The 24,060-nt window shown below is 35.9% G+C and overlaps 1 protein-coding gene across 3 annotated transcripts; it reads right to left on the reverse strand.

The window, feature by feature from the left end:
* Positions 1-14,434: 14,434 nt before the first annotated feature.
* Positions 14,435-17,962, reverse strand: LOC131071890 (protein SODIUM POTASSIUM ROOT DEFECTIVE 3). 3 transcript variants are annotated; one of them, XM_058007857.2, is made up of 4 exons: positions 17,838-17,962; positions 15,521-16,033; positions 14,956-15,031; positions 14,435-14,789 (listed from the first exon to the last, which is right to left on the reverse strand). In XM_058007857.2, exons 2-4 carry the CDS (start codon positions 15,890-15,892, stop codon positions 14,656-14,658), a joined length of 582 nt encoding a protein of 193 aa, XP_057863840.1. In that variant the 5' UTR covers positions 15,893-16,033; positions 17,838-17,962; the 3' UTR covers positions 14,435-14,655. The 3 variants fall into 3 exon arrangements, with proteins under 3 accessions (XP_057863840.1, XP_057863841.1, XP_057863839.1); XM_058007858.2 differs by lacking the exon at positions 17,838-17,962 and adding an exon at positions 17,334-17,798; XM_058007856.2 differs by lacking the exon at positions 17,838-17,962 and adding an exon at positions 17,577-17,792.
* Positions 17,963-24,060: the final 6,098 nt, after the last annotated feature.

Genomic DNA, 24,060 nt, shown 5'->3' on the forward strand with positions numbered 1-24,060 from the left:
TCTCCATAGACTTTTAGTTCCGTGATTCTCCATTCCACGACCATTTTGATTCTTGTGACTAGTGCCTCATACTCAACAATGTTATTTGTGCATGGAAACATGAGTCTATATGATCTTGGTATGGTGTGTCCTTCAAGAGTGATGAATAAGATGCCGACACTTGAGCCATGTTGAGTGTAGCAACCATCAAAGTAAAAGGTGCATTTCTTGGTGGTAACAGTAAGGACATCCCTATCTAGAAATTCGACCTCCATTGGTTTCTTATCCGGTAGTGGTGCTTCAGCTAATTGATATGCAATTACTTGTCCTTTGATAGCCCGATGCTCTGTGTAGTGGATATCAAATTCGCTGAGAATCATGACCCATTTAGCTAGTCTTCCTATGAGAGCCGCTTTGCTGAGTAAATACTTGAGAGGATCAATTTTGCTACTAGCTTGATTGTGTGAGCTAGCATGTAATGTCAAAACTTTTGAGAGGCGAATACCACCGCTAAACAAGCCTTCTCAATGAATGTATAATTCAACTCATATCCATTTAAAGTTCTGCTGATGTAATAGATAACTCGTTCCTTGCCTTGTTGATCTTCTTGAGATAATAGTGCCCCCAATGATATGTTTGTTGTTGATATGTAGAGAATAAGCGACTTTCCTGTTATTGGTGGTACCAGAACTGGTGGTTCCTGAGATATTGCTTGATTTGATAGAACGATTCTGCACATTTGGCTTCCCATATGAATGGTACATTCTTATGTAGCAAATGATTGGATGGTAGACTTTTATCTACTAATTGGGCGATGAATCGCTTGATTGACTGGAGCCATCCTTGTAGAGATCCAAGTTGGCTAATGTTCTTGGGAGGTGGCATCTCGATGATGGCCTATACCTTTGCTGGATCTACTTCAATGCCTTTTGCTGACACGATGTAGCCTAATAATTTGCCCGATGTTACCCTGAAGACACACTTCTTAGGGTTGAGCTTGACTTAGAATTTCTCCAATCTTTCAAATATTTTATCTAATATGCCCAGATGTTCTGCCTGGGTAAATGTCTTAGCTAGTAAATCATCCACATAGTCCTCCATGAAGGTATGCATCATATCATGAAATATCGTCATTTCTCTTTGATAAGTTGCCCCAACATTCTTTAAGCCAAAAGGCATGACATTCCAATAATACGTTCCCCAAGGACAAGTGAACACTATTTTATCTTGATCCTCTGGAGCTATCTTGATTTGATTATAGCTAGAAAAACCATCCATTAATGATAGCATTGCATGGCCTGCTGTGAGGTCTACAATTATGTCAATGCTGGGCAAAGAAAAGTCATCCTTTGGATAGACTTTGTTATCATCCCTAAAATCTCTGTATATCTTGATGCTGCCATCTGGTTTGGAAACTGGCACAATGTTTGAAATCCATTCAGCATAGTCTATAGGTAGAATAAATCCGACATCTAATAGTTTTTTTAGTTCATCTTTGACCATTAGTGCTACATGCAGATTCATCTTTCTCAATTTTTGCTTGACTGGCTTAGCTCCTGGAGCAATAGATAAGTGATGCATGATTAAGTGTGAATCAATCCCGAGCATATCTGCATAGGACCAAGCAAAATTGATTTGCGTTTCTTTGAAGAATTTGATAAACTCTGGTTTTTCTTCATCTGTCAGAGATTCTGTGAGTTGTATGTTTTTGGCTGCTTCTTTTGTACCGATGTTGATTGATTGAGTGGGCTCACTCAATATGGGTGATCGCTCCTGATAGAGTTTAGGAACAGTGTCAAGTCTCCCATCCTTAGGTGCCTTAAAAAAGGTTTTCACCCTCAGATGCGTCCTTTATTTTTACTTTTTTATGATCTAGTGTTGCCATTGACTGGTTTTCAGTAGTAGATCCTTTATTTCTTTCATTTTTGTGATTGAGAGACTTGGCACTCTCCTGATTGTAGATGTCGTTACTTTGTTCGCTGGTAGAGTTTGTTTCTGGGTTGACAGTACATAGGTAATAGATAATGGAGTCATCATCTGGGAAAATAGGTATGTCATGGTTTTTAGGTTCATCCCAGTCTATGAGATCAGGAAAAACGAGCGGTAAAGAGTCATTTGGGTCGAGTTCGGCTGCGGTAAGTGTCATGATAGAGGTATCATTAAGGTTGGCCGGGATATTGAAAAATTTAATGATATTGTCAAGGTCTTCGATGGTATCATCTTCTGTGTAGACTTGCTCATAATGTTGCTGCTCATTTTCTTTGGCTTCATAGATATGTTGTGGACCAAATTCAAATAGTCTAGACTCTCTGCCTTGTTCTTCTTGAGAAAGGGGTGTATGAATAGTACTCTTAGGAATATCTTGAGTAACATTTGAACAACAACCCCATTCATATTCATTAGAATCAGTCTTAGAAGTGTTGTCCCAGAGTCTTTCAATGCTATTGATAGGTATGTTGTAAGGTGAAAAGAGGTCCCTGATGATTGATACCAGTCTGATAGTTATCTCTGATTCTGTATTAGATCCCTCTTGTACTCTTTGCATCTGTTCATATACTGTCTCTCCTTGGGGAGTAGTGATTTCCTCAGGGGGTGATTCTACCTTGTTTGGAATAGGTTCCTGAATGAGATGTACTTCTGCATAAGATGATTCTTCTCTTTGAATGACCAACTCCTCTTATTGTTTCTCTTTTTCCTGGTGTTCTCGTTCCTTCCTTATTGTTTCTGCTGATTCATGTAGTGCCTCCTGCCATGAGTCCTCCTTATATTTCTTCTTTGCTTTCCACTGAGGTTTTTGATATTTATTTGGTTTCTTCTTTGGGGGTAGAGTGTGTCCATAGCCCAATCTTGTTTTGTCTCTAGAAAACTATTGAGTATCCAATGGCTCTGTGATGCCTTCTTGACACGTGGCTATAGGTCCTTTGCCATTGTACCCCATCCATTGCATGATCAGGTATCCCTTCCCATACTATTGTGTTGGTATAGCTACTTCCATAGTAGCAACTCTGACTTCTTCTTCATCCTTGTATAGCCAACCAAGGATGTCCTTTCTTCTGATTCATGTCCTAGTGTGCCCAATTGGATAAATTTGCCATCAAACTTGGTGATGGGCTGTGTTGCTTGATGTCTTGATGTAGAAGGTTGCCCATGAGATTTTGGCAATGCTGGTAAGTTGGTTAGACACATGGGTTCAAAAGAGTATTCTCCCATGCCTTGCTCTTTGATTTTCATTTTTTTGTTTGAAATCCATGGATAAAGATTTGAGCTTTTCTTGATGATGATCTGGCATTGAGGAAGTTTGTTTTTCCTTGTTATGTGGAACCAAGTTGTCTTGGGCTGCCCCCATAGCATTGCAATGTTGAAAGGGGTTATTATCTGCTGATATAGAAATCTCTTGCCCATTATATGGGAATTTAACACACTGGTGGTAAGTTGAGGGCACCACTTGCATTTCATGTATCCAAGGACGACCCAATAAAATATTATATGTGAGGTCTATGTCTAAGACCTAGCACATAGTGCCTCTTCGTATCGGTCCTACCTGAATAGGTAATATAACTATTCCCTTGGATGATCTTTCTTCATCATCATATGCTTTGATGGTGATCTTTTTGTGATCTTTTTGTGTGGCTTCGAGACTGCTCAGAGAAGCCTAATTTACAGATAAGTTTTAAGGTACATATATTGAGCCCAACTCCTCCATCTATTAATACTCTTTTAATTCGATGTTTGTAGACCAAGACTTCAATGTGAAGGGGAGTATTATGTGGATGGCTCAACGAGATTTTATTATGCTCAGAAAAGGTAAGATTATGAGGCCCTATCATGTGAGCCACCATGGCTTGAAATTTATCAATATACAGATCTTGAGGTACATTTGTTTCGAATAGTGCTTGTTCTAGGATGTCTTTATGCTTTGGTGAAAGTTTTAATAACTCAAGTATGGATATTTGAGCAGGAGTTCTTCGCAGTTGACTTACCAAATCATATTGAGTCTCTGGGATAGCTGTTGTTGTTGATGTATCCCCTTTCAAGACATATTTTTGAGCTCTGGTGGTTACATTGATCGATTTATGTTCGCGTTTATCTTTGATTTTAATGACATTTACTTGATTGTCATCTGTCGATATATGATTGATGGTGTTATTGTATATGTGATTGATGTGAGCTCCTCATGTATTGTTTGATGATGAAGCTCCATCTTTGTTGTAATTTGGAAGAGGATTTTTAAAGGTGCCATGATCACCATTTGTCTTGAGACCATCGACCGTTAAATCACCTCTATCAATCATGTCTTGAACAATGCTTTTAAGCCTCATGCAATCATTTGTTTGATGTCCTTTGTTTCGATGAAAATCACATAAGTGTGAGTCATTCCACCAAGGTGGTTTGACCTGGGTTTCAAAGTTGTTTATAGAGGGTAATGTGATAATCTTGTTTGCCAGGAGTTCTCAGAATGCTGATTCTAATGATTTCCCCAATGGTGTGTAAATGTGTTTATTTGGAAAGTTGTTGGTGTTACCCCTTGAATTCAGATTAGGTCCTCGATTTGTGTTGTTGTTTTGGGTATTGTTGGTGTTGTTTGTATTTGAAGGTTCTGGATTGGTATTCGGTGCATAAGTGTTAGTGCCTTGGTTAGCACCCTTTTGATTCTTGGTAGCCTGAGGATTACCTAATAAAGCCAATACTGGTTGTTTGGACTTTACATCATTAGCATCGTTTCCTCCCTCATTTCCAGTATTTTTGTTTCTGGTCCAGAACCTGGATTTGTCTAAGTTGTTGTTTTTGTTCTGGTTATTGAAATGAGAGTTGGATGAATTAGTTCCTTCTTTGAAGAACTTCAATGTTCCTTTCTTGATACATGCCTCCTCTACTTGGATTCCATTTTCGATCAAATTGGCAAAAGATGGTATGCATTGGAGCTTGAGTATGTAACTCATCTCACTATTCAGATTGTCGATGAAAATTTCCATCTTTTCCTTTTCAGGCATATCTCAAGGATATCTCGAAGCCATCCGTTTCCAACATTGAAGAAACACCATGAATGTTTCATTGTTTTTCTGTTTGGTATTGCAGAAATCTAGCATGGTGATTGCATGTTGAATATTGTAGGAGTATTGAGTGATAAATTTGTTGACTAAATCATCAAAGGATCTGGCAGGAGGTGTGAGTTTGGATAACCACTCCATTGTTTTCCCTCCCAAGATTCTTGGGAATAGCCTCATCAAATAGGTGTCTTCATGGGCAAATTCAAGGCTCATGGTACAAAACTCCTAAAAATGATCGCGAGGATCGCTCTTACCATCATATTTGTCAAATTTGGGAATATCTGAATTTGGGGGAAAAGGTATGTTGGTGTTGGAAATAAGCCACACCCAGACCGACAATGGACTAGTCCAAGAGGGGCCAGTAGCTCAGTGGTAGAGCACTCCAACAGCGCATGGAAGGTCCTAGGTTCAAGTCGTAGCTGGTCCATGTCTCAACATGGTATCAGAGCAAGGTCTAGGATAGGAGCCCCAAGAACACGAGAAGTGTGGCTTAAGGGGGGTGTTGGTGTTGGAAATAAGCCACACCTGGACCAACGATGGACTGGTCCAAGAGGGGCCAGTAGCTCAGTGGTAGAGCACTCCAGCAGTGTATGGAAGGTCCTAGGTTCGAGTCCTAGCTGGTCCATGTCTCAACAAGGTATCATGTTTAACCTTCTGTCAAAAGGGTAAGGACAAATTTCATTTAAGGAATACCGTACTGTTGTCCCCTGTTTCATGTCTTGCATTTATCTTTGCACCATTTGCATTTGTTGTGTGAGAGCAACCAAGGGTGCATTTGTTTGCTGAGGGAAGAGTTCTTCCCTTTCGTTATCCCTAGTTCGGGTATGTTTGGCTCAGGTATGTTTTGTTCAAGGTCACGTGCTTCCTCTTCTCTTTGTTGTTCTTGATAAGTATAATTTTGAGACTTTGTCCTAACTATTCAGTATCAAAGCCTTCAGGGATCCTAACTCCTTTACTTGTTAGCATGAGCAAGTATTTTTCTTTGTTGGCCTCTATGAGTTTTTCCACAAGTTTTTGAAATGAGGCGCTTTCTTGACATTCTTGGAGGAGCTCCTTAGAAATATCTATGTCTTCTAGATTTGGATACTTGAAAGGATTTGATAATCTTCGACCCATACTAGACTCTGGTTGTGGTTCGCTTTGCTTGTTTCATTGAGAGCGAGTGACAATGGGCATCTAGTAGAAACTTTATGTGACAAAGGGGATGAATTCCTCTTTTGCGTGTTGTTCGGGAGTTGGTGGTTCAAATCGAGGTATGTTATAAGTGATGCAAATTTCTAGGAAGAAAGTTAGATTGATCTTTCCTCCACGATTTAAGCATTGGCTGAATGCTGATTTTTGACAAAAAACTCTACTTCTCAATGGCTCTTCATCAAATTCGTTTGACTTGTCTTGAAGATATAAGCGCATATGACGGAGAAATGTGCGATGAGATTTGAAGAGTTGGCGATTGATGTAGAGAAATCTATTCCATTTAACAAGTTTCTGGGAACTAGGTTGTCGTTTCTTCAACTTAGTGTTGTGATGAAGACTTTTTCTTCTCAAAATATGAGGAGTGGTCATACATAGGTGATCAATGGTTTCCTTTGATTTGTTTGGATTACGATACTTTGTTTGAAAACTTAAGCCTACTTTTATCAAATGAAGGTTTAGATTCCCCCTCACGACAAAGTGCATCAAATGATATGGAATAAGAGCCTTCCCGATATGGAAACTCGATTTGACAACTTAGGTTTAAACTAGGTATGTTTTGATGATGGAATCTATTTTAATTGGCGGACCTTTTGATCAGTGTGATGATGTTACCCGATTTTCATAGGAGAAAGTGTTATCCTTAGCTAGTTTTGGATTTTGACAACTGTTGTTCTAAGAATGACTTGTTTGATTGTTTGATCGTTTGGAATAGTTATGATGTTCTGACTCAAGTTTTACCTGATGAAGTTGACTGAAGATCCACAAGGGTATTTGAAACTGATGTTTAAAATTTTTCAAGAAGGTTCAGTTTTGTTCTCTGTTTTCATAGTTTTATCTATGCACTAAGACAGAGACTGGATGCACTAAAGTTTGACTCAAACGCGCTGTTTAAAACTACTAATGCGCTAAGCTGTCTGTGTTATGTGCTAAACCAATGTTTTGACTTCTGCTATTTCAGGAATGGTTATTTGCTAATCTATCCTAAGTATGTGCTAAAGTTTAGACTCAAAGCACTACAATTTGCCCCAACGCACTAGGCTGATGCTTCAACGCGCTAATATGTCCTTAAGAAGCACTAATGTTTAGTTGCCAAATGTTCAGACTGTTATGCACTATTTTTGAGAATGAATGTGCTAAGTTTCAACTTCTACGCGTTAAAGTTTTCTCCAGATGCGCTAGTATGTTGTTCCTACACGCTAAACTGTCTTGTTTCATTTTGCTTGTGGGTTTTTCTGGAAATTTTAACGCTTTCTTAACTTTGATAGATGATTTTCTGAAGTATAAAATGCAAACACAACACAAAAAAGACAACCATTTTTGCTTATTCTAAACAAAGAGTGTATGTTCTGCGAGGATGTGTTCAAATCCCCAATGTTTTCATAGGTTTGGATACAAATAATACAATTCAGGCATACTCTTTATTCAAGGGTCATCAACAATATCATAGCCCACTAGTCTCGATACTCTGTCAGCTCAAACAACCGTGTCACCCCCTAGGGGGCGCCCGTTGTTTTGCCTTTTACCAGAAATTAACCCAAAGTGAATTGCTTCACAATTGAGTAGCTATCTTGGGAGATATATGGTGAGTAATCTTGGGGGTAGATTCTTCCCCACCCTTGCACTATGATATTGAAGATGTATGGATACTGACTCAGCTCAAGGTTTCTATTTCTAAGGTTCGCAATCAAGCTTCTTATTCGGCCGTAAGTGATAAACTCCATTGGGAGGCTTCCCAACCTTTAGAACAAAGGCTTTACGTATCGTAAAAATACTGGGGGAAGGCTAATCGCTGCACGAAACCGTTGAAAGGGACTTTCATCACCCTCCAGTTTTGATTATAGTGGGATGGAACACTTGGCGATAAAGCCTTTTCCCACTTAGGTCGTTCCCCTCTCACTGACCATTTAAATGGCGCTCTAAGAGCAACTCGGGAGGGTAGGCCTGCTAAAGGTTGTAAATGCTTGAAATATTGAAAGTGTAAGAGTGGTTTGGCTTTTTGGTCACCTAGTTAAGGGGAGAGCATATACCTTCCACTTTTGAGACAAGACACAAAATGATTCATTTTAATCCCACAATTCAGTTATTTGCTAATTCTAGTGGGAGATGTTGCTCCAAAAAGGCATGGTGTTCTTTTTAACTCCCAAATCAATGATTTTTTAAGCTAAGTAATAAATCCGGGTCAACAAAGCAAATTTTTGAGATGGTCAACAAAAAATGAATTCGATAGGGGAAAGATTTCCCTCTTTTGCTTTATCTAGAACTTGAAAATGAGGTTCTTTAACTTTATGCAAGAAATAAAATGGATCCTTTTAAACACCAAAGGATGGTGAGGTTCATTTTTAAACTTTGCACAAATAAAAGTTGTTTTGTTCTTTTTAAAACCCAAAAACGAAGTGTTTTCTCTTCCTATGAAAGCAAAGTAAGGTTTTGTTTGTTGTTCTTTTTAAGTACTCCAAAAGAAAATGAGTTTAATTTTACTAATGAGGAAATGAAGAAAACTTTTAAATAACTAACTTAACCAAGTTAGAAATAAAAAATTTTAATCACAAGCCTAACTTAGTACAAGGAAAATCTCCCGATCCTACAAACAAACGTTAGTTACCTGCAACAAAAACCAGTTAGAAAACAACAATTTTAAGTTGGACTTTTACAAGTCTAACTTTTCTGTCTTTGTTACAATTCCGTTTTTCTTTCTGTGTATGTCACGCGCTAATCTACAGACCAGATGCGCTACATGATGGAACTTATGCACTAACAAAGGGTCTAGATGCGCTACACTATTGTCTAAATGTGCCACACTGATGGTTTAAAGTGTCGAGACCTACATGAAATAGAAAAAATGATATGTGCTAAGGTATGGTATCAATGCGCTAAACAGTCAACAATATGCGCCAAAGTAAAGACCAGATGCGCTACTAAATGGTATCCATGCGCCGATTCAAGTTTTTCGCGTACCTGCAAAGTTAGTCCTGCATCAAAAACGATTTGATAAATGGGGTTATGCCCCACGGTGGGCACCAAAAATGTATGCGGGAAAAGTGGTTCGATGAAATGAATATTACAAATTCAAGACTAGTCCACACACCAATGGGACTCTTGGTGCAAGTTATGGAGCTGTATGGAATAGCTCAACTTCCCAAGGGATGTTCCATTGTTCTCTATCTCACAAGACCCCTTAAGCCAATGCCTTTTCTCTTAGATCGCTAAGCAAAGTGACTTAGGGATGACAATCATGAGAATGAGGGATGTTCGATCAATCTAACATGAATGCAATCCTGAGGTGCATGATATTAACAAAAGATGAACTAAACTAGCATGCATATGATGATAATGTTAGGTCCCGGAGACAACTGAGAGGGGGGGGGGGGTGAATCAGTTGTCCAATAAATTCAACCAAAATTAACTTAACCAAAGCTTAATGCTTAATACCGATAAACCAAACTTTATGCCGGTAGACAGTTTTATCAGTTAATTGTAGTACCGGTAAATATTAATGCATGAAACAAAAAGACAACATCCACAACACATAACACAAATATTTGTACGTGGAAATCCTGTAAGGGGAAAAACCACGGTGGGAAGCCTTACCCACAATCAAATGATACTACTACAGATAGTATGTGTGTACAATATGGATTCTGTACATGCAGAAAGGCCAGCTGCCTAGAGCTCACTGCTCAATCACAAAATGAGAGTCACACTGACTACAATGGTTAAATCCAATGATAATGTACTGCATAAAATAGCATCTTCATATGCCGGATTCAGTACTGGTTTAGTTTTGATTGCCTTCACAAAACCTTCCTTCAACCTTCAAATGATGTCTGCATGTATAGCTTTGCTTATTTTCGCATATACTTTATTACAATTCTTTTCCGCAATCACATATCAATCTCACAAATGAGATCTTACATTTATACCATAACCTAAGACCAATTGAATAGGTCGGCTCACTAAAAGATATTACAATAAAATCAATTACAAATAAATCAATATCCGATGCATGATGTCGGCTCAATGCATTTACAATAATAATAAATCATCTCCATAATGTGTCGTGCTGATCTAGAATAAATATGCTTGTTGGTGCTTATCCTGGACCTATTTGCCGGTAACAACAAATATGCAAACCCAAATAAACAAATAACCAAATCGCCAAAACCAAGTGATCGAATAATGTCTTCGACATAACCAAGTAGTCTCCAAGTCATTCCAAGTGCCGGTGAACAATATAATCTATCGGTGAACCAAATACCGGTGCCTGTGCATAAGTCTCTGACTTTCTAGTGAACATAACCAAAGATCTCCAAGTGCTGATAAGTGTTGACAAGTGATGACAGGTGTTGACATCAATGACAAAACCATATCAACATATCCAAAATGCCAACAGATGAGATGAAAGGATTAGTAACAAAACTATCCTAGCATGCTTTACTAGTTTGAGATGATTATTATGTGATAATACAAATACCTATTTAAGATGCTATGAAGACTATCAAAGAGAGGCTAAATGCTTGATTAAAATGATTTAGATTAGATGCTTAGCAAAATGTCTATAAGTTTGATGCTAAAGACTTGGATGATAAATGGAGGAATGAGAGCTCTATTTATAGGAAAAACAGGGCAATGAAGGGTCAAGATTGGATGATCCTATCAAGGGTCAGGATTGAAAGTTATCAATCCATGTTTACAATTCTCACCAATGAAATGGTGACAATTGTCAACATAAGACTGCTTGAGAGGAGATGCAAGAAGCATTAAATGCTTGAGAAGACCTCATGGCTACCTTAGAAGGTAAGGGTTAAGGTTAGGTTAAGATTACCCATTGGATAAAGCTTTTACCCAAAGGATAAACTCTTGTGCAAGGGTTAAAGGGATAACCATGGTCAAAGCAATGAATGCTTGATGAGACCCTAGGGTTAGATGAGGGTTGAGCTAGGCAAAAAGTCTCCAACCATGTAAGAAGGTTGAGTTAACCATTAATGGTTATGTAAGAGCCTTAAATGGTTAAGTTGTTGAGAACATAAAGCCTTTAATGGTTATTGAAGACTTTAAGGGTTTGAGAAGTGACTTCCCTTTGTTTAGGATTGTGGCAATATTTAGTAGATGGGTTAGGCTAATTTAGAAGGGATTAGAAGAATTTAGAAGGGGTTTAGAGAGGCAAGTGGGAGATGTAGGAGAATGCAAGTGGATGGAGAGTAATTTTAATTAAAATAAATTGCTTTATTTCAACAAAATAGATGGAAGTGGGGAATTTAAATAAATTAGATTTATTTATTTGAAGTGAACAATTTAATTAAATGTAAATTTAATTAAAAAGAGTAGAAGGGGGATTTAATTAAATAAAGTGATTTATTCAATTAAATGATATAAAAGGCCTAGGTGAATTTAATTAAATAAATTGAATAACTTATTTAATCAAATAGATGAATGTGGATGATTTAATCAAATTAGATTTAATTAAATAGAGGAATGCGAATAAAATGAACATTAAATATTCATTTAGGAAAGTGGTCATTTTTATACTTCTACACATATAATTGGAGATCAATAGTTCTCAAGCTTTTAGGTTAATTTTTCATTTGCTTAGTTTGAACTAGTAAGCTTGAGACATGTGACATCATATTGATCCATAATCACCTCCACAATCTTCCACTTGCTTTAATAGAACAAATTAGAGACTACCGTGTAATAAAATTGAGAGCATGCAAGAAAAAGCTAAAATGATATTAACCTATTATACCCAAAATATAAATAACACTTAGATTAAGCATAAGAGTTGATATTTTGATTAAAAAGAAAAGTCCAAGTTACCAAAACCAACCATTTTTGCATCATGGTGAGGTGATTATGCTCATGGATGGTTGGATGTGAGTGCTCTTGCTAGTAGCATAAGATTGCATTTGAAGATGTTCTTAAATGGCAAGAGGTGGTCTCCAATTTACATATTTTTGGAGAGGCCAATGAATGACTAGGATTAAAAGACAAGATCAATGGCTCATAATGGTTGAGAGCCATGTGAAGATGAGAAGAGGACAAGCATCCTCATTTAGTTAGAGGAGATGGAGGGAGAGGGACCGAGGAGAAAATCAAGGGTGAATATTGTCCGTGGGAAGATTAGATGGATAATATGGAAGGGATACTTTGCGGTACTCGTGAGGAATGGGCAAGTCTTTGGGATCATGTGACAAGGTACCAAGACCATGTCACATGTACACAAGTCCATGCCCTATTTATAGAGGTCATACCTATATACACTTTAGAGGAATGCACATGATTTGAGGAGGATTGAGTAATATTTTCCACGTTTAAATAAAGGATTAAAGGGCTAATTTATTTTAGCCCACTTAATAAAAAATGTAGAAAATAGGCAATCGAACATAAGACATTTATTTAGTTTTGCGGGTGAGGATGGGATAGATTATTGGATTTATTTATCTACTATAAGAGAGGAATGGTATAAATTGTTTTGGCTAGAAATATGTGTGACTGAATAGTGATTTTATTAATTAAATAATAAAGGGATGAAAATTAAATAATTAATTGAATAATTAGAGTATGCTAAGTCAATTATAGAGAAAATAGTTAAGTGATGATGATGGTCAATTTTAGGTATCTACAACTACCACCTATCTTATCTTTAAAATAACTCTACACAAGATACCAATTATATTGATGACTTAGAATGTTCACAAGAAAAGTGAACATACATGCAACTTTACATGACCAATGTAAAAAAAACATTTGACAATATGTCAATTTTTTATAAAGGTATCCCCACTCAATTGATACATTGCAATTGATAACAAGTCACCTTCAAAAGATAATAAAATTTAGGGTTGGAGGCAAAAACATTTGTCATTCACAAAGAACCTTTGAACTAGATTACCATGGATGTTCATTATGGAACTTGACCAAGACAACACATAAGAGGCTAAAACAATGAAGAAAACAATAAATTGTAGGAATATAAAGGCTCATTTAAAATATATTGGATCAATTATCCATAAGAATGAGAATGAGAAATATAGATAACTTAAAAAAGAGGCATTCTCAAATTGGGTGTCAACACTACAAAGAAAGTTTTATAATGTTAATGGGTTTGAATGATTAAGTTGATTCAAATGAATGCATTGAATGTATTTAAATACAAGCACATAACGACATATCATACAAAGTTTTGTACATTCAATTGGTCCTAGTGGGGAGTTGACCAAAATCGAATTTAAATATTTAAATTTGGGAAGGACATGTCCACAACTACAAGGATGTACCCATGACTATGAACTTGTCCTAGAACATTGAAGGGACTAAATCTTAGTGTAATGTGTGTATGGAAATTTGTGCACAAATAGGTGTAATAAATAAAAAGATAAGGAAAGTGTAAACATATAGATGGGGTAAATGATAAGTGTAGAAATATGTGAGATGGATACAATATATCATACAATATTATACACTATATCCATGTATGAAGACACAATATCATATGGGTCCAGTTTTGCACATTATCATACAATATACCAATGTATGAAAATATTCTACTCAAAATACACCCACAACTAAACCAAAAATGACATGATTATATAAGTTGCACTATTACAATAGTAATGATCTAATAAAGGTTCAAATTAAATTTCAATAGTCTCTTTTTAAATAGAGAAAAAAAACACCTCAAACACATAAAAACACTATAAATTATAACTTGCAATATAGAAGTTCAACAATGATTTATTTAAAATCTATTAAATTAAAACATAAGATAAAGAAACAATGATCATACAAGTTATTTTATAAATTAAAAATCTTTGAAAATTAACTTTTGTATTCATGTTCATCATCTATAATAAATTTTATTTTATTTTATTAAATTGTTGATGATAGTAATTTAAAATATAAATTCGAATATATTTGAAAAATCTTTGAAAAGTATCATTTCTATTCATATCTTTCATCCATAATAAATTTAATTTAATTTTATTAAATTGTTGATGGTAGTAATTTAAAAAGAAAAAATATTAACATGAGAATGTTTTTATTTGTCTGTAAAAATTTTCATTAATATTTGAGATCAAATTCCATGATCTATTATTAGATAATAGAAAAAGTAATCTTTTACCCGTTAAGATTACATTCGCTTAAACAATATTGAATTTTTTTGAAAGAAACCATGAAAATCAAATTATGAACATAATATTTTCAGTACACAGAAATGAAACAAAACAAACAACACAGTTGTCATTACTACATGGTATTGCACTCATACACTAGATTAGCATGGTATGAAAGAGCTATAATCTTTCATTAGTCTACAAAGTTTTTAAGCAAGAAAAAAAAATTGCATACATAAATAAGTCTTCTATATCAAACCTTGTGCTTCATTCCCCTTACTGCCAAAAACATCAGAGTCTAGAATGTTCATGATGCTTTACATTCACAAATTAGCCAAGGAAGGCCAGAACTCAGCATTTTTCACCTTTGAAATGCTTTCCAACACTCCCATGGGTGAAACATTGCCAACCACTGTTACCTTCCTCTCCTCCAACTCTATGGCAAATGATGTCACACCTGTATATTTTAAATTGGTATCAGATAACTCTAACTTTCTGCTACTTAAATATAATATTTTGATGATGTAGGAAGCCTTATAACTGTTAATGCAAATCAATAAAAAAATATTGCTTTTCATAATTAATTACTAATGACAGAACAAACAGTAGTGAAAATCCCTTACCTTCCATCTTAGAAATATGTTTCTTCAATTTCCCTGCACATCCCTTACAGTGCAGAGATACCCTCATTACCACCACCTGTTAAAACAAATGCATTGTAGTTCTCAGTAAATTGTTTTTGGAATCAATTGTGTATGTTTTTGTATTATCATTTCAGATTACATTCAATGATCTATCACCAGAAGAAAATGAGGGTCGACACAGAAACATAGACAGTTGATTTCAAAAACCATCTTTTGAATACTACATAAATTGTGAAAAATTCATATCAACTAACAGTAGAGACCTCTCTTACAAAGCTATAAGAGAGCTATGATTTTCAACCTTTCATAAACTGTAAAAACAGTCAATGAAAATGGAAAATATAATCAATTAATAAAATGAAAAATATACTTAGATACAGTAAAATATAGAGATAAGTAGTTGTAAAAACCTACAATACCAAAAAACTGTATACATATATGACTCATGTGAAAAAGGTTTGACAATGTTCAATAAAGATTTTATCAGTTGGGTATTAAATCTTTGTAACTAATTGGCCTAAACTAACAGTATAGTTTTCCGTACCTCTGTTGATGCAGATGCTTTTGGATGATTCTCTTGATGATGAGATAGAATAGATAAGTTCTGAGGTGTAGACAGGTTCTTTTCAACTTTACCAACTGTAGACATGTTCTTGGTAGCTGACAAACTGTGAGTGCTGTGGCGCCTAGCTCTTTGATACCTCCCATCACTACTCTGTTCTCCATTTCTGCTGTAGTGAAATTCATCAGTTCTAGCATGATGGATCTCTGAAACCCTGCTTCTTTGCCTCTCCAAGAGCTGTGTTTGCTCCAAAGCTCTACTGCCTGGCCTCACCACAGATCTCTGCTCTATGCTCATGCACACAGCAGTTGAAGCAGGGGATGCACAGATGAATTTGGTGTCCTTCATCTTCATAATGCTAAGATCAAAACACAAGCCAGAACCTGTGCTCAGATCAGGATTCGGGATGAATAAGTATATGCATTATATTCATTCAGTCCTGATCATAGGGTGGGCAATCAATCTACTGCTTCTTCGTAGCAATGTTTTCATTATCTGCAAGAAGTGAAGTTGGGGTCAGTAAAAGGAAGCCAAATACCTTCTGAAACCCATGAAAAGCAATGATATTTCAATCAAATGCCTATCTAGCACTCATTATAGTGAGCTTCCACACAAAATCTCACATGTTGACTAAGACAAATTCCACATCATTGGCCTCAGACCAACATGGTCTAAAACTAGCTAGGATTCCTACAAATTGGCATATGATAGGATTCCAACAGAATATAAAAATATAGACTCGACCAAGAGCTTCAGTAAAAGGAAGCCAAGAACCTTCTGAAACCCATGAAAACAGTGATATTTCAATCAAATGCCTATCTAGCACACTCATTATAGTGAACCTCCAGATAAATTCCACATCATTGGCCCACATGGTCTAAAACTAGCTAGGATTCCTACAAATTGGCATATGATGGGATTCCAACTGAATATCATAATATAGACTAAGAACCTGTGCTTAGATCAGGATTCAGGATGAATAAGCATATGCATTATAATCATTCAGTACTGATCATAGGGTGGCAATCAATGTACTGCTTCTTCTTAGCTATGTTATCATTATCTGCAAGAAGTGAAGTTGGCGTCAGTAAAAGGAACCCAAGCACCTTCTGAACCCATGAAAAACAATGATATTTCAATCAAATGCCTATCTAGCACTGTCATCATAGTGAGACTCCACACAAAACCTCACATGTTGACTAAGACAAATTCCACATCATTGGCCAACATGGTCTAAAACTAGCTAGGATTCCTACAAATTGGCATATGATAGGATTCCAACAGAATATCAAAATATAGACTCAACCAAGAGCTTCAGTAAAAGGAAGCCAGGCACCTCCTGAAACCCATGAAAAACAATGACATTTCAAAATGCCTATCTAGCACATTCATTATAGTGAACTTCTTCACAAAATCTCACATGTTGACTAAGAAAAATTCAACATCATTGGCCAACATGGTTTAAAACTAGCTAGGAATCCTACAAATTGGCATATGAGACTCAACCAAGAGCTTCAGGAAGCTAAGCATCTTCTGAAACCCATAAAAAACAATGATATTTCAATCAAATGCCTATCTAGCACACTCATTATAGTGAGCCTCTTCACAAAATCTTACATGTTGACCAAGACAAATTCCACATCATTAGCCAACATGGTCTAAAACCTAGTTAGGATTCAGGATGAATAAGCATATGCATTATATTCATTCAGTACAGATCAATCTACTGCTTCTTAGCAATGTTGTCATTATCTGCAAGAATTGAAGTTGGGGTCAGTAAAAGGAAGTCAAATACCTTCTGAGAATCTGAAACCCATGAAAAACAATGATATTTGAATCAAAATGCCTATCTAGCACACTCATTATAGTGAGCTTCTTCACAAAATCTCACATGTTGACTAAGACAAATTCTACATCATTGCCCAACATGGTCTAAAACCTAGCTAAGATTCCTACAAATCGGCATATGATAAGATTCTGACTGAATATCAGAATGTAGAACTCAACCAAGCCACCCCCAAACTAGTTCTTAGCCAACCTTTTGAATTCCACAAGTTTGGCACCCAACGAGCTTTTATCATGCATGAATTCTACCAGTGCCCTTAAAAGACTCAGGACTTTTGGCTTAGTTTTTCTTTCATTTAATATCTGTACAATCTGTTAAGTTAGCGGATTCAATCATTCTCAACATTTTATGTTAAGATGACCCAAACTTTTGAATTGGGTCCGACTTAAAACTCAAGAAAAGTTAAAACAAATCTTGTGACCTACTCAACGGTCCGTGACTAGTCCTACTCACCATTCAACCAAGGATAAATCAACCTTATCCTTCTGTATATAAGAAAACTATAAGCCTGTCAGCATAATAATAACTTTACTCTTTTGAATGGCAATCAATGAACTTTTTTACCAGTTTTCATCTAAGAGTTGAATTTTTGCATTAAAGGGAGTGTAAATGTTATGAACAGAATGTTGGTGGCAATTAAGTGATTGAAACTTTGCAACCAATGTGGGACTAAAGTAGCCAAGAATCCCAAGGTTCAAAAGCTGCTCTGAGGAATTTGTTTTGGAGGTTGTGTGAGATGAAATGTCACGACAAGGTTGCATGTTTTTCAACTACCCCACACACCAGTCCTGAAATCATCACCTCCTTTCACATGCCTCTCATACCATCCTGGACAAGAGCTTTTGTCCTTAAAAAAACAAAATACTCTTCTGTTTTATTTTCCTATGTTTGTGATACGTCCTAAAAACTATTAAGAGAAATCAGTTCACTTTGAGTGAAACAATATTACCCAATTCTGTACACTTTTTAATTTTTGTCTATTCCCAAAGGACAAGGCACATGTAAGGACATTATGCCATGGGATCTCAATATATGAAGGTTATTTTTTAATCTAATGGTAGTCACATCTAAGATCAAAAAAGATATTTGAGGTTGCTAATGGTAGATATCAATTAGTATCATAATCTACTATCCATTAGGTAGTTAATGGTGGACATCTTTTTTAATTCAATGGTGAAAAGTTGAATAATGATAGTCATATCTAAGAAATGACAAATTAGGTGGCTAATGATGGGTATCTATTATATACGTAGTTTTAAAAATTAGTATTGTAATTCATTAGTGAAAATTGAATACTATCTACTTTTCCCATCATTTAATGTAATGATAGTCATACCTAAGATCAGAAAGGACACATTAGGTGGCTAATGGTGGATATCTCTTTCATACGTAGTTTTGAAAATTGTTTTTGTAATTCAATGGTGAAATTTGAATACTATCCACTTTTCCACTCGTACTCAATCTAATGATAGTCATATCTAAGATCAAAAAGGACACATTAGGTGCCTAATGGTGGATATTTGTTGCATACACAATTTTAAAAAATGAGTACAATTTCGCAACGGTAAAAAATGAGCATCTTCCAATTTTACCCTTGTATTTAATCTAAAGATAGTCATAGCTAAGATAAAAAAGGACATGTTAGGTGGCTAATGAAGAAGCCTCTTGCATACATGATTTTGAAAATTAGTATGATAGCGCAATGATGAAAATTCAGTACCTTCCACATTTTTCCTAGTTTTGTCTTTGTTTTTAGTTAAGCATCTTAGGTACGTGCAAGTGTTTTGGACCAAGGGATGTGTGTGTGAGGATATGCTTGCACAAATCTTGTGTGATACTTGCATCATATCCATTTAATGTAATTATTTTGCTAATTTGTGTTTAGTGTAGGTAATGATTGCGATGTGCTATTGGTCTTTATTTGGTAGCAAGATCTTCAAATAAATTGATGTTAATTGGGTTTTATTGTGCTTTTTTTTTGGAAAGAATACAATCTCTCCAATTAGCTTAAAGAAAGCCTATGCTTGATGGGAAACTTCCTTCATGCAAGATGGAAATGATTTTCTCTACAAAGATTATTGACCTTTGAATGGTGAATGTTTTTAATAATGCAAGGAAAGAGATTTGAAAGACTGGTCATTTTGGCAATGATTTTGTGGTTGGGTTGTCAGGTTTTGATCATGTAAATTCGGATAGGCAATACCGTTTATTTATTTTTGGCTACAATTGTTTATTAAAGATGCATCTATGGTTCGAAAATTGGCAGTTATCCACTTGGGAGCAAAAATATATTTGGGGGCTTTGATGAATCTTCTAGACTACGGAGTTTAGGGTACAAAATTTTTACATGATGGTTATATGATTGCTTAGGTAGATTTCATTCTTTTTCATCATTTGTTTTGCCTTGGCTAAGGAGATGTAGTGTATTAAAAAAAAATAATGGAAAGTGGTAAGGAAAAGTTTGAAGAGAAGTTGAGTTTTATAATTTTGAGAGTGTCTTCATTGAGGTTGTCAAATAACTATTTGAAATGTTGATATGGTATTAGTGTGCCTATAAAAATTAAGGTTGGGGTTACTAGGATGGAGTCTATTTTTGTTCTATTGATTCATAAAATGGACGCAAATATCTTGAACGTGGTTCCCGAGGCTTCATTTTTTGAGGTGGATGTTAAAGGTCCTTCATCTAGTAGACTAGGGATTGATGTGGTGATTGTGGAGACATCTTCCCTTGCGATGACAAGAGTTTGGTGGTTTGATGAATGCTTGTAAAGTCATGCTCACTTTGAGTTTGGTCTTTGATACATAAATATTTAAGTTTTTAACTAGTTTTAATTTTGGTTGTTTGTGTTGATTATGTAGTTTTAATCATTATAGTAATATTCAAAATTTTTTCTTGTGGATCTTCTTGTTGATATTTTGAGGTCTATAGTTTTTAAATTATTTATTGGTGAGTTATTTTATTTGAAGAAATTTTTAATCAAAAAATTAATTTTAGGCATCTTTGCTTTTGTAAATATTCTATTTCATTAATATAATGGGCATGACTTCCTATTGATCACATTCATCAATTTAAAAATGATTTATATGTAGTCAACTTGTAGCTAGCATAACCCTTAACCCACATTAAATTAATTATCACCTACACTAAATAAAGATGAGCAAAATATTTCCATCACTCATGTTATGTTTGCTAAACTTGTGTGATACTTGCATCATCTTCATTTAATGTAATTATAACCTAATTAAGGGTTATGATACCTACAATTTGAATTAGGAAGATAATATAGTTCCATTACCAACAAGCTCATGTTTTGTTTGCAATCGGGTGAGAGGGAGACAAAGGTAGAGATAGAATAGAAAGAGAGAGAGATGGAGGGGTAGAACAAGATAGAGGGGTGAAGGGATATAGATAGAGAAGAAGATAGAGATGGAGATGGAGATGAAGATGGAGAAAGAGGAGAGGAAGATGGAGAAAAGGGAAGTGATATGGAGAGATAAATAGAGAGAGAGAGAGAGAGGAGATAGAATTAGATATATGTGGAAGCTCAAAAAATATATAGAAAGAGAGAGAGGGAGAGGGAGAGATAGAAAGATAAAGATAGAGATAGGAAGTTAAATATAGAGAAATGGAGAGATATAGTGGTAGATAGAGATAGAGAGATAAACAAATAGAGGTAGATATAGAAAGGAAAAGAGATATGAATATAGAGGTCTAATAGGAGGGATAGGGGGAGAGAGAGAGAGATAGAGAGAGAGGGAGAAAGGTGGATAGATATAGGGAGACATATATAGAGATAGAGGTAGAAAGGAAGATAGAGTGAGAGAGGAAGAGGGGGAAAATAGATAGAGAGATAGAGATGTAGAGGGAGAGATAAAGATATAAAGACAGGGGGATAGAGAGTGAGAAAAATATGGAGAGATAGAGGAAGAGATATAGGCATATATTGGAAGAGGAGAGGGAGATAGAGATATACAAGGAGAGAAAGGGGGAGAAATGTAGAAATAAAGAGATATTTATGGGATAGAGAGGGAATGGGGGAGGGAAATAGAGAGAAAAGGATAGATATAGATAAAGGGAAATATAGAGAGATGGAGAGTGATAGGGAGAGAGATAGAAAGTTAAGGAGATAAAGGTAGATAAAGATATGAATAGAAAGGGATAGAGAGAGGAGATGGAAATCAATAGATAGAGAGATGAAGAGGGATTGATATAAATAAAGTAAAATATAGATAGACAAAGATGACCAGGGAGAGGGAGAGGGAGAGGGAGAGAGAGAGAGAGAGAGAGAGAGAGAGAGAGAGAGAGAGAGAGAGAGAGAGAGAGAGAGAGAGAGAGAGAGAGAGAGAGAGAGAGAGAGAGAGAGAGAGAGAGAGAGGGAGAGATATAGAGAAATAGGGATAGAAAGAGGTAGAGATAGGAATATAAAGGAGATACACATAGGGAGAAACAAGGAATGTGTGTGTGTGTGTGTGTGTGTGAGAGAGAGAGAGAGAGAGAGAGAGAGAGAGAGAGAGAGAGAGAGAGAGAGAGAGAGAGAGAGAGAGAGAGAGAGAGAGAGAGAGAGAGAGAGAGAGAGAGAGAGAGAGAGGGTTATTAGGAGAGACATAGAGATGAGGATACAAAGGAGAGATACAGAGAAATAAGGATAGAAAGAGGTAGAGATAGGAATACAAAGGAGAGAAAAAGGATATAACTTATGAAATATAGAGGGGGTGAGAGAGAGGGAGATATGGAAGGAGAGAGAAATAGGGAGAGGGAGAAATATAGATAGAAAGAGGGAGACAATGAGCAAGAGGAAGATGAAGCTAAAGATATAGGTAGTGATATATAGAGAGGGTAGGGGAGATGAATGGAGAGAAGTGTATAAGAGAGATAGAGATAGAGATAGAGATAGAGATAGAGATAGAGATAGGGAGGGAGAAACAGGGAGCCTATGTTTTTGTGAGTGAGAGAGAAATAGAGATAGAGATAGAGATATAGAAATAGAGATAGGGATAAATAGGGAGCCTATTTTTTTTGTGAGTGAGAGAGAAATAGAGATAGAGACAGGGAGAGAGAAACACATAATGTGTGTGATAGTAAGAGATATATGGAGATAGACATAGATAGGAATAAATATATATAAATAGATAGATAGGGCGAGAGAGGTGGAGAAATAAAGAGAGTCTAGAGGAGAAGTAGATATATATATAAATATGGATCCATAGGAGAGAGGGACATTGAGAGAGAGAAAGAGGTAGATATAGAAATAGATATAGTGGGAATGATAGAGGGGGGAGAGAGAGATGCAAGGAGAGGTAAGGAGATATAAATAGGGGAGAGAAATAGAGGTGGAGATAATATTCAAATGACAGGTTACCCTAAGCATAACTCCCCAAGGACACATGATATCCTTAAATTATTGGCATGAAATGAGTAATCAAAAGTTAGTTTCTCTCTCTTGATCTCTCGCTCTGAACTTTTAATTTTGGTTTTAAGATGAAATATATTTTATTATATAAATTTAAATAATTCTTTTTTTATATTAAATATCATGGAAGCACAGTACAAAAAGGAATACCAAGAGTTCAAATAATCATGTACATAATATATCCACCTGCCTACCCTAGTTGTAACTAATAGTTAACTGATCTCCTAATCCCCAACTCAAAAATAGTGCTACAGTATATATTTCTTACATATAGTCTACTGAAAATAGCAGAACATATAAGCAAAATACAAAAATTCTTCCATCCCAAATACAATAGATGGCTCAAGTAAACTGGAAAACCCCTTCAATGGGGGTTAGTGCACCACTGATCTCTACCCAAGAAGTCCAACCTGTCGGCCCTTCCACCCAAATCATCTCTTCTCCATTTTGGATATGCTCGAGGTATGGGTGTTCAAAGCATTTTGCCATTGGGATAAACTCTACCTATCGCACTGTATCTTTCTTCTTGATATCATTCAACTCCTTCATGAAATTATGTAGGGAAGATTCAAATGGGGCTTTGTCTTCCTCTTTTTTGGCCCAAGAAAATCCATGGGAGACTTCCCATTTGAAGACTCTGTTTACCCCATCAGTCATGAGGTTTTCAAATTTCTTCTTGGACATCTTCATAACCACTATGACCTACAAACAAACATCATGCCATATGAATCTCCTCAAAGACTCTGTAAGAGTTCTTGAACAACCATTAAAAACACTGTTATTTCTAACTTTCCAAATGACCCAAATAATGTTAACAAAAAGGATAGACCAGAAAACATTAAGATCTTTCTTAAGCTTGACAACATGACTACAAAGAATATCAATAATCTCAATATTACTCTTAACCACAAGTCAAAACATGTACCAAATCTCTCTGGCAATCAAAAATTAAAAGAAAATGTGACTGGAAGAATCGAGGAACTCTATTGAAATTGCACACATTCATCATTCAGTTTAGAATCTTAATAGGGAGCCAACTCAAAATCAGTCTCCACCCAAAAAAAATCATTTTAGGCTCAATAGGAGAATGCCAGATCCGAGAACATGTTTTTTGCCAGACTGATGGTGGAAGGTTGGGGATCCAGTAGCAACTCAATAAGTAAAAGATTTCCTCATTATCAACTAAAGCAGAGTAAATAGGCTTAGCTTTGACAACATGTAAGGTTGAGCCATCAAACCAAGAAAAGGAGACAAGGGGATTGCAA

This window comes from Cryptomeria japonica, chromosome 10 (genome assembly GCF_030272615.1).
Source record: "Cryptomeria japonica chromosome 10, Sugi_1.0, whole genome shotgun sequence".
NCBI lineage: Eukaryota > Viridiplantae > Streptophyta > Pinopsida > Cupressales > Cupressaceae > Cryptomeria > Cryptomeria japonica.